Source organism: Loa loa (assembly GCF_000183805.2).
Source record: "Loa loa unplaced genomic scaffold supercont3.86, whole genome shotgun sequence".
NCBI lineage: Eukaryota > Metazoa > Nematoda > Chromadorea > Rhabditida > Onchocercidae > Loa > Loa loa.
Window position 1 is genome coordinate 28,118 of NW_018108266.1, and position 11,613 is coordinate 39,730.

Below are 11,613 nucleotides of genomic sequence, written 5' to 3' on the forward strand. Positions count from 1 at the left end.
CTAATTTGCACGAACAATGAACATTTCTTCCATTTGTAAGCATTTGGTAGGGTTTTTATGTATTTTGGATTACTACAACATTTGCTGTATCGTTTTTCAGATCTTCTAATACATTTTGGTGGTTAATTTTCTCTGGATTCTAGATTTATTCGTGAAAATTATTTTGTTTCGCCCAGAATATAAAATACCCAAGAAAATCTCGCGTCGCAGAAATCAACTTGAGTTTGAAATCCGTGGAATACTGAGGTTGTTTCCTTGACTCAAGTGCTTTCTGTTTGCTATCTTCCCTTACCTTAAAAGAAGGAAGTCAAATTTCCAAATGCAGGAAATGCCACACTATCTGCTTCCTAGCAGTTTAAAACATTTAAAAAAATTCTTGATCTTTAACAACGAAGCCATAAGCAGTTTGTACTTTAAAGTGTACATATAATATATAGGATTTATTTCTCCTCTGTCGTAATCTGTTTTGGTAGCAAATTTTTGAGAAGTAAACATCCGTATTTCCTTCTTAATTGGTGTAATTATTTTTCTTGCAGACTCTATGTTCAATCCAGTCCCATTTTTCAGAAAAGATGGGCACTACATCTTTCCATGATTTGCAATTTCATTACGTAAAACCCTAAGTACTGTTGATCTCAATGCATATTTCCATTTCCTTTTCGCTTCAGTAAGTTTTTAATTTTGAGAGTGATTATGAAATTGCTGGATGTGGGATGTTCGGAAATGATGTATGAACTGTGCATGATATATTTTGGTAAGGTGAAATGTACCCTTTAACGCTTATCATTGCTTAAGTGATTGCTGTTTCCATTCTGTCTAATATTAGTCTTTCCTTTTCACACGTTATCATTATCGGACCAAATTCTTATTTTGTGTGCAAATCGTGATGGAAAGAAGGAGAATAAAATATAATTTATGTTATGTCTCTAAAGAGCTACAATTTTTGTGATGAACTGCTTTGAGATTTTCTGTTGTCTAAGAGATTTCTGAAGGATCGTTCCATAAAATTAGTCCAGTTATATATTGTAAGTGCGGTGTTGACATTACAGATTACATATTCCCAATACTTTGAGGAAGTTTAATTCTTCAATATAATATTTATGGAGCACATATTTGGTATTAACTGACTCAAATATATAGAACAGAAGGTGTTTTCGGATTTAGCAAGGTACGTTAGGCCGGGAAGTGCTTAGCTGTTAAATAAAAGGTTAAAGTAACAGTAAGAGATGAAAATAAAAGCTGCTTAAAAGCGATGAAATACGTGGGGAAAAGATGGCCTTACTCCGAACTGCTTTAGTTCCTTTGTACCTACCTGAGGTGATTTTCGAGATTTGCCTGCAGTTAATTGTTATGAACGTCTAATGTGATCAAGGAGCGGAGACCATTTGTCGTGTTTATTTTCAGATGAAACTACAGATAATGATTAAAGTCCATGCAAGCTGGATTGCATGCCTAGTGCTACGGCCTTCATCATCAGCTTTCTCAATCTGAATTGATGAAAAGAAAACGAGACATATAACTGTAATGTAGAACTTACGAAGATTAAATTTATATTCACATCGGTAGTAAGTGTCATGATACTAATCATCGTCACAAAATGAATCTAACTGGTTCATCCGATCTAGACTGAACCGGGCCTTATTATTTATCAAATTAAATTCAGCTGAAAAAAGTTGGGAGAGTGGTAGTATCGCAAATGACGTTAACATTAACTTCATTTTGAAGGAACTAAAGAGAAGGTTAATCGATCGGAGAAACTAACGAAAAAAAAAACCAGTATAATGATAATATAATACAAAGCTATATACGTAAGGTTAACGAAATACAGAAAACAGGTAATAAATATAAATAGGAACGGAAGAGGAATACAGTTTCGAGCACCAAAGAAAATCCTATATGTTTTACTTGCTTGAACAAATATAGAAAAAAGTGATTTTTCCAGCCAGCATCGACTATAGAACAACAATTGCAATTTCTCAACAGAGAAACTTCTCAAATATTTAAATCTAAAATTATTCAGAAACTTAATGATTTTCCAGATGATTAAAACAATCACATCAGCGAGCATTTCCTTTTTGAGCCACTTTTACCGCTCTCTTCATTCATTGTTAATGCTAAAGTTCGTTTTCTTTCCATCGCCAACAGGCGTTGAAATAATTCCGTTATATTTTCATTATCTTTGGCACTAGTTTCGATGAAATCAGTCCCCCATTTCGAGGCCAACTTTTGTCCAAGTTCGGAGCTCACTTCACGCCGCTGGAAATTATATACTTCATTCAGAATTAAAATAAAATAAATCAAATCTGAACAGCAGAAATCTTCCATTCTTCCTTTTAATAGAAATAAATAGCATTTGTAAGATTGCGATAGGTCGTTTTTTTCCCCACTAACAAAGTAATTACACACTGCGATTGCTAGATCGTCCCGCTAATTTAGAATTTCATCATATTCTTACATTTTTGAACGTAAAATCTTCGGCTCAAATTAATCTTTATCTTGTATGAGTATATCACAAAGGCTAGAACTTTTCAACGATTTTTCGACTCCTAAATCCACCATAGTAGATATTTCCAACTTTTTTTCAATCATGGGTATATAATTTAAGCAAATGAGAAACACATTTTTTCCTGAAACTAGCTTAGCGAGAAAAACTGCAGGACAGATTACCTGATCTTCATCTTTTTTGTTGCCAACAAGCATAATAGGCACTTCAGTAATACTTTCACCTTTCACTTCCTTTAGCATCAGTATTATGGGTCCAAGCTCCTCTAAACTTTGCTTGCTGAAAACTCAAATGTTGGAATACGTAACAGTCCTACGTTATAATGTCACCACAAAAACCTTTCGTAATGGCAGTGCCTTCCTTATTCCAGTAATAGGTAACTGAAGCATTATCTGCGCAAATAACATTGCAAATTATAACAATCTATAAAATCAGAGAAAACGGAATTTTTGAAAACAAGTAAAGAATAACCTTGTAATAGAATACACCAGTACAAAAGCATTTCCTTTGCTAATCGAAAGTCGTTGCATAGCAGGAAATTGATGGCTGCCTGTTGTATCGGTGATTTGTAATGTACATACATTCTTATGATTACAGCTTATCACCTGGAATAATATCTCTCACTGATACTTACTTTCGGCTGAAATAATTTAAAAATATAGTTCAAAGCTTAACGTTTCCCACACCTTCAAAATACGATCTCTTCGTCCAATGATAACATGGCAACAACTTGTCAAGATAACAATTTGTCGTGAACACTGTTCGTAGAAAGAAAATACTGGATATGAGAAAAATAAACCAATATTTTAAATCTGCGCCTTTTCTTCAATCATAATAAATTCGGATGTAAGCCACAAAAGCAAAACTTCAAAATGTTAATTTAATCTAAACCAGGCTATTAAAAGTATTCTTTCAACGAACTGTCTTTAGTTCTTTCCAAGCATTCCTTATCTACGTCCTTAAACAAGATCTACACATAACCTCATAAAGTCTCTCATTCAGTTTTTGCAGATTGTATTTAGTAAAGAATTTCTAATTCCCTTTTCTTTGCTGAATGAACAGAAACGAAGATTTCCTTTTTTCTGTTTCAGCGCTTTACAGAAACAAATTTTGCCTCGAACATTATTCAAATTCGAATATTAATATTAAGGAAGGGAAAGTAGAAATGAGTTTAAAAAGACAAGATAGATCGATCACCACTGATGATCCATCATCCCAAAGTCCAGCTCATCCATCTGATTGCAGCGAAGCAAAGCAAGTTAAGATGCTTAACTAAGCAGATGATGTCACTATCACCGTTAACAGTTGAATTGAAAGCAATTATCTAAAGAAAGGGTTCCATGGAACTGATGAATAATCTTACTTAAACGTAAATAAAATCCATATTGCGATTAGAGGTCCTTTTAATATGTATACAGTTTCCACTTCTAATGTATCCACAACTTCAAAACTTTTGGCGCTCAAGTAGGACTGTAAAATTCGCATAGATTTTATTCAGATAAATTAAAATTGACTTCCTATTCATAAGTCACTGACCACAGCAACAATGTATTATAAAAAAAACCAGCCTGTCGAAAAGTATCCTCAATAGTAGGAATGTAGTTTTCACTGAATGTTCCCTTAATAAAGCGTAGCACAATGGATGATTTGCCAACGCCACCGGCACCAAATACAGCAACTCGATAATCTGATGTGTGCTCTGCTGGTATTCGGCCGCTCTCAAAAATCAGTTCAAATTTAAAAATATGATCCTAAGCGTGATAGAAATTGTGATGCATTATAGCACTGCTCTTCTATAGCAATGCAAAAATTGTTGTTAAGAGTACATGTTCAAGTGAACAATGCTTAGGAATATGTCTACCGCTGATTTCTGTGTTTCATTAAGAATTTTTCAACCAAAGATGTTTGAAAACCTACAAATCAGTCGAAGGAATCTCTTGGTGTAGATCTCTGGTTTATGCATTCCCTTTTAAGTTGCTGTTATTGGAAGCCCTTTTCGAAAATGATGGAATACCATTATATGAGCTATTATAGAGTAATAATGCTTTTACTGAGTAATAATGCAACAAAGTAAGGCTTGTGAGCCAAAAGCCTACGTCGAAAATCTTCTTTCTCGCTAGCAACTTGTAAAATAATGAAATAAACCAACATATATTTACCGACTGGGCAGCCATAACGTCCAAATCGGGCCAGAGTTATTTGTTTTATTTGTAATTTTAATCACTCAGAAATGCTGCTATTCTTCGACCGGACTACTTATGCCTCAAGGTTACTGCTGAAAAGCAGTGTTTCATGAAATGCCAACTGCATTTACTCAAACTATAACAAAGGGAGAAAACATGTTATTGGACACTTAAGAGTATTACTTTAAGTTGGAACTTAAATGCATGCAGATACTTGGGCTAAAGAAGTTTACAATGAAATGAATGTTACAAGCCAAATGTTTATGTGAGATGGAAAAAGCACTGCTTGAAGAATTTGGGAAAAAAAAATGTAACTAACTGAGATAGCTCTTTTGTACACTCCTCCACAACGACTTATATCTTATCCTGACCTGACAGGGTTCGAGCTATCCTTTTCTATAAACGTACGCTTTCCGCTGCAAATATGGATCTATAATTTTCTCGAATTATTCAATATTGTTTAGCGTTTACTGCTCTATAAAATTCCTCTAAAGCTTACATTTTTCAACTTCCATCCATGATTGCCGATTCTAGTTGATCCGCAATCTCCCCCACTTAAACGCAAACTTTCATTCGCTATATTTATATTCTTGCATGCTATTAGTTATGATTAAGTAATTAGATTAACGATGAAGTCTCTTCCACATATCTTAATTCCAGATATCGGGCATATGATGATTATACCTCTTTGGGTAGCTAGAAAGCTTTACTAATTCTGTCGTGATTAGTCTGCCTTACCTAGTAACAGTTTATTTTCATGAGAAAAGTTCAAATAAAATAAGTAATTAGGTAAAAGAGTATTAAGAAAGCGAACAACTAGGCTGTGAAACTCAAAGGTAAAGGATGTGAACTGAAGAGATATCACCGAATACACCGCTTACCCACAATGTATACCTTCAGAAAGAAAATGAACCAAAATCAAATTATTTACTTCTGCGGGCTATAATGAATTTTGAATACTTGAAGAAATTTGACAAAAGAAAACATTACAGTAACAAAAAGATAACTGCAATGGAAGAGCTGGAAAAAATGTTAGTCTAAGTAAACTTACATTCTTCTTCGTCTGTTGCAGATGCGGATTGTGCACACATGTATGTTTATATATGCGTGCGTGCGTTCTGCTAAATATCAGAAGCCATTGCAGTATCGATCCTTAGCATATGAGCCTAAGAAGTGGCCGTAGAAAAGGCGACTACTATTGGAGTTCCAGTGTCCATAAGTCATCATCTTAGCCAGGAAATGCGTTTAAAACTCATTTACATCGTACAAAAATGGTAGTAGTAGAGCTCAAAACCACAGTACCATACTTACATCACTTCTCATAAGATGAGCAAGGAACGAAGCAACAAAAATAGTTTAAAAGTTTTTAAAGAACTGCAGATAACACGTCATTTGTTTCCGTCAGGAAGACTAGCTCTCGCACCGGAAAGACCCTCATCGAGCCAGAAAACAATCAACATCTGAATATATTACACTAATACACCTCCCTCCTCCTTCCACTCAGCCTAATCTATCCTTCACAGAAATGTCACATCAAAACGGCAAAACCCCCCTAAATCTCTATACAAATAAAACAAAGTATCGTACCAAATGAAATCACTAGTTGGCAGATTAAACAACTATCCTAAAAAACAACAACATGTTATTTGCATCAAAACTATCAGCGTCTGAGTCTTACTCTCACTAGAATCAACATATCAACAGAGATTTCTGCGCGCCCTGAAGAATATCGCGAACAATTAGAAACGATTGATGTTCACTTCAGTTTCAAAGATCCATTGATTCAACTTCCCATTTGTCATCCCAGGAAAAATCTGCCTGAATACAATACACCTATCTCATAGTTATTTTATGGGATGCAAATATACTTTTAGGGTCAAATCTTAACATCTGTTATTATTACACAACTAAGCAAGAAGCAACTGTTTGAAAAATGAGTTGCAAACATATTTAGGTCTATCCTTCGGTAAGCTTCACTGCAGTGCCCCACCTAAGTCCGGTCAGTTAAATCCGTATAAACCAGAAATAGATAAAACCACTGCCTTACAAGATCCATATTAAATGACCCTATCTTATTTTCCTGGTAAACACAAAAGCGAATACAGTGTCAATGGACAATCTCCAACAAATTTACTTCCTGATCTTGAAATGAAAACAGTTTGCAAAATACAACTCCTTCTGAATAAGATACATTTTATAACTTCGGACAAATTTTTCCAATTTCCTGGATATTATGAAAAACTTCTTTCAGATATCAATTTCAAGCAAATCAAAATTAATTAAAACCCAACTTGTGCACCAAATCAATCTTCGGAAAAGAACCCCAGTTTTCAAAGAAGCAGTCTAAATTTTGATTATTCCTTACAGAATAAATTTTACACATCTGTATTTCTAAAATTTAAGAAAAACAACTTCAAAGCCGGAAAAAAATTAACACTGAAAGGAAGAAAAATTAACAACACATACAAGAAGAGACCAGTGTATTCAAATATGATTCCATTTCTTCTTTTTTGATCGCCTTATTCGTTTAAAATTGAATATGTTCCCTCAGAATGTTCAAGCAAAATCATCACCACTTTCTGTTATTTCCGAGTCATTTTTCTTCATTAACTTCTTCATCTTCTTTGAACTGCCTTCTCCATTCATCACTCCTAAAAAAGCATTTCTTTTCCATAAAGCAATACGTACAGCACAGACTTCCCAACCGCATACTACAATACGGATAAAACCACTTCAACTTTCCATGATATTACTAAATGTGATCAATTAATTTAGTTCCATTACCTCATTTATAGCGATTGTGGAGGCTAATTATCCAATATTACCCAGAAAAAAACTAACTCATACCGCTGCCAGCTGCGGCACAGCAAAAAATATCCGCATAATCCATTAATAAATATAAATTAAGCTTTAAAAAAATATAGAGAGACAAAACTAACCGCCGTTTTCTTCCATGTGCTTAGTCTCATCCATTGCATTTGAACTTTCTCTTTTCTTTTTCTTCTTGTGTCGTCTACTGTTCGTGATATCCCCATCATTATGAATTTTGTGTTCACCATTCATACTTTCATCATGTGACACCAACTTTGGCCTCTTGGCTTTCTGCAAAGTGACAAATTAGGGCCTCAAAACCTTCACATGCCAGGACTCATCCATTTAAAAGTACAATAAAAATTTTCCACGTACTAAACAGCTGGTCCCCATTTGGATATTGTCCAAAAAGAATTAAAATCGATATCCTCTTTGAAACATTCCGCACAAACCAATCTCAAAACATCCAGCAACTTTTGAAAACTTACAACTTACAATCACGCTTGAAGAATTAGACAAAATCTCGAAACTTAAAGCTACAAATAGAGTAACAATGTCTCTGTACCTCTTTAACAATTCCTTCATCTAATTCCATTGCATCGGCATCTGGTTTCGACCCTTGGGTTGTATCAAAACTATCATTTGCTTGTTGCTCAGCTGCTCTTTTGGCCCTTTTCGCCTCTTTCTTCCTTTTTTTCAGAATCTATGAATAAAATCCAAACAAACTCTTACAAGTCAATTTCATGAAAAAACCTCCCTGTGATTTTTTAAACGACACCTTTCTACCAAAGAATAAACATGGCCTAACCTTTATTTTTACAGTAGCTGCTTCTTCAATCGCTTCTTTCATTACATCCAAATTTTTTTTTGGAATTATACCGCTTTCCAGAAATTTCAAACGATCTTCTACCTAACGATTTAAAGCAATTATATAAAGAAATGTTAGATAATGTATCTAAACAAATCGTTTTGATTTTATCGAACAGAAAGCATCCCACAAAACTACACGCCAAATGGAAAAACTATAATTTCAAGTTTGATTTTAAAGACTTTATCAGAACTCCAGAAACGTGGATCTCTTGATGAAATCTCTGATAGAGTTATCATGATCAATGTCATGCCAAACCTGCTGTTTGAAGTGTTCACCATATGTAGCCACTGGTACCTCTGAGAAACAGTCAATACGAGAAGCCACTGTGCATTTATTGGCAAGAAAACGTGATATGCGACCTTTATTTTTGGTAGATGCACGACCAATATATGAAGAATGAAAGAGGAGGCCATATTTCGGTGTATTAGCTGCAAAATATAAAGGCAATTCGGTACTTACAAAGAAATACAAATATAAAACCGAGCTACTACTACAATAAAGTAATAACGAGGCGTAGACAGAATGATTTTAAAGACATAATACGAGACAGTTACAGCTGAATAAAAGAAAGAACATACACCTAGTTTTTAGTGCACGAAAAAGCGCTTTTTCAGCTCCAAGTATCTGCACAGTTGATGCTGGATATTTTGCTAAATTTGTTAAACTTCCTGCATGCGAAATTAGACGAGCACCAACCTATGACAAAACTTTTCAAGCATTAAAGGGTTACTCAAATGACGAGATTTTAGGTATCATAAAGTTGATCTCGAAAATCCATTACACCAAGTTGCAGAAAATGGAAATGAATTTTAAATTCACAATTCCACAGAAATTGAGTCCACTAACTTTTATACTGTCTTAAAATGGCAAACAAACTTCCCCACCTAAATTAAAATTGAATCAGTCACAAATCCCATTACCTGTTCTCCAATTAATGCCGAAAGTGATGGCGCGCATGAATGCATACGCTCCTTAACATAAGCGTGAAGTTCCTGACGATAAACTGTTAGTTCATCAACACGTTTCGCGAAACGACGAACATTAAATAAATCAAGGTCAGAAATATCCATTCCCATTGATGTTCGTGCAGCTTCCACTACTTCCGCCACTTTATCATTATCTTCCAGAACTTCTGAAAACAGTGATAATTCTTCGTTTCCAAAATAGTTCCACATAATGACTCTTATGAAGTTTAAGCTTGTTTTAAATTTCACGGTTGGGACATTCAGTGCTAACACTTTCTCCAGCTGCACTGATATGATCGGATTAGATGTGATGCAATTATGTGAAGCATAAAAAAAATAAGTATTAGAAATATTTTGGTTTGATCCTTACAAATATTTGTGAATGGAAACGACAGTTGAACCATTCCAGTTCATTGCTAAACTACCTGCATGAGCTTCTGATATTTATCAGAAAACCAAACACTATAACTTGTTTCGAGCCTTTGGGAAATACATCTTGTGATTAAGACTTTTCATAATCCTCATCATCTAATCAAAGCAAAATACACCAAAGTTTTCAGTTACCTTCATCAATACTCCTTTCACAAATGAAAATTACCTTTACTCCAGAAGTACTCTAATCCTGAATCATTATACTTCGGTGATTTTTAACTTTCTTTAATGGTCATAAATCGGGTAATGGTTAAGTTTTCTCGAACTCTTCCATTTGTCGATGAATGGAGAGGTTCCGATTTGGAAATATGATTGAACATCTAACGACCAACGACCGAACACAAAAAGTAAAATGTTCACAATGCAGTAATTATTTAAACTAGCACTTAGTATATGGAAAAGAAATAAACCACAAACACCAACCGTTCAATTTTCCGATCACCTCATCATCAAGATTCTTTCTATCCATTATAGTGGATGCACACTTTATATAATTAAATTGGTCAGGAACCAATTTGAAAAGCTCGGGAAAATGATATGAATACCTGTAAATCCGATTTCTTACATGCACTATTATTTCCGGAAATAAAATTCTTTATGTCTAGTAATTTAGTTCTGCAACATTAAGTCAAGGAGATTTTTCACGCGAACCGGGAACCATATCTTTTACTGAACTAACCATTCCCGAATCCTCATCCCGAAGAGATTTATATCCTTATCAAGTTGATCCAAGAGTGCAATTGATTGGATAACCATATTATCCACTCGATGAACATCGAATTTAACCTTCAAAACATTTAATATCAAAATCCACAATCCATCAAAATCCACAATTAGATGGATATATTCCTTCTTTTGAACCTAAAATATGTGTTGTCATTATGTGTTAATACATGCCTTTTTCCGCGAATAACCATGACCAAGTGAAAGCTGGGCCTTTGAAAGCGAATGATGAGGTAAGTCTTTGACAAGATGTTCAAAATGTATGCGTATTCCACGCATAAGTTCTGGCACAACTCCAGAAATCTGACATTTTATGCCAGTAATTTGTTCACTTATGGCGCTAGCCAATCTCGAATCACCAACAGCAAGTGTAACCATCCTCTTTTTCTTCCTTGGCAAATTTGCCTCCAGAAAATTAAGCAAGTCTGGATGGAGTTGACCTAAAAAAGAGCCATAGCTTTTCTTTTTGCAACACTGACAGCATTTTAACATTTTCTATGCCGGTAAGAGACAGAATTAAATACGAACACTGATTTGCGAAAAATGAAATCTACAAAAATAATGAAGAAAAAAGCTGGGATTGCGAAGACCTCGAGTAGGTCTTCTATTTGCTCCGAATCATTAAATAAAATTGAATTCATATACTACATGAATGTCAGTGGAGAAAGATAAGTTACCTTCTGATATGCTATTGCAATTTTCCAATGCAGATTCAGTATTTTTAAAAGGCTCGAAAGCTTCTATTTTAACAATTGAACGAAACCGTTGCACATCAGCGATAGACTCCTCTACCTAAAACATTGTTATCATCATTAAACAAGCTAAAAGGACTGCGAAACTGAAGAAAGAAGAATTAGTATAATAAGGAAACAAATGTTAAAAGAAAAATGGAAACTACAAAAAATGTTTTCATTTGGATATACCTGAGGAACGCTCGTTCCGATATGTTCGAATTCCGCGACACGGAACAAGACATATCCGACGGCATGTTCGTACAATACACACTGCGGAACATCCCCCATATTTCAATTATGAGACGGATAGAAACTGAATGGAACTCAAATAAATAGTTGCATTCACTTATAAGATTCTTGAAACACATTATCGTTTGAAAGTAGACCCTCC

General features: G+C 34.6%; 3 protein-coding genes across 3 annotated transcripts; all 3 read right to left on the minus strand.

The window, feature by feature from the left end:
* Positions 1-2,052: 2,052 nt before the first annotated feature.
* LOAG_17513 (hypothetical protein) lies at positions 2,053-3,111 on the minus strand (the record flags this gene model as incomplete). Its single annotated transcript, XM_003139132.2, has 3 exons — positions 2,975-3,111; positions 2,668-2,782; positions 2,053-2,256 (listed from the first exon to the last, which is right to left on the minus strand). The coding sequence occupies exons 1-3, from the start codon at positions 3,031-3,033 to the stop codon at positions 2,053-2,055; spliced, it is 378 nt and encodes a 125-aa protein (XP_003139180.2). The 5' UTR covers positions 3,034-3,111.
* Positions 3,112-4,020: 909 nt separating this feature from the next.
* Positions 4,021-5,772, minus strand: LOAG_17514 (hypothetical protein; the record flags this gene model as incomplete). Its single annotated transcript, XM_020450175.1, has 4 exons — positions 5,738-5,772; positions 5,006-5,102; positions 4,663-4,778; positions 4,021-4,221 (listed from the first exon to the last, which is right to left on the minus strand). The coding sequence occupies exons 3-4, from the start codon at positions 4,675-4,677 to the stop codon at positions 4,021-4,023; spliced, it is 216 nt and encodes a 71-aa protein (XP_020306178.1). The 5' UTR covers positions 4,678-4,778; positions 5,006-5,102; positions 5,738-5,772.
* Positions 5,773-6,932: 1,160 nt separating this feature from the next.
* Positions 6,933-11,613, minus strand: LOAG_03596 (nol5a protein). Its single transcript, XM_003139133.2, has 12 exons — positions 11,412-11,613; positions 11,166-11,280; positions 10,663-10,928; positions 10,445-10,551; positions 10,189-10,310; positions 9,289-9,500; positions 8,947-9,064; positions 8,624-8,796; positions 8,306-8,407; positions 8,063-8,200; positions 7,626-7,788; positions 6,933-7,337 (listed from the first exon to the last, which is right to left on the minus strand). The coding sequence occupies exons 1-12, from the start codon at positions 11,508-11,510 to the stop codon at positions 7,243-7,245; spliced, it is 1,710 nt and encodes a 569-aa protein (XP_003139181.1). The 5' UTR covers positions 11,511-11,613; the 3' UTR covers positions 6,933-7,242.

What these genes read in the sequence shown, in the direction of transcription:
- LOAG_03596 (XM_003139133.2), bottom strand. Translation starts at nt 11,510, where the DNA reads ATGGGGGATGTTCCGCAGTGTGTATTGTACGAACATGCCGTCGGATAT. An exon ending in TCGTGCACTAAAAACTAGGT is followed by an intron (nt 8,797 to 8,946) that starts GTATGTTCTTTC and finishes TATATTTTGCAG; the next exon opens with CTAATACACCGAAATATGGC. An exon ending in GTGAACACTTCAAACAGCAG is followed by an intron (nt 8,408 to 8,623) that starts GTTTGGCATGAC and finishes TTAAATCGTTAG; the next exon opens with GTAGAAGATCGTTTGAAATT.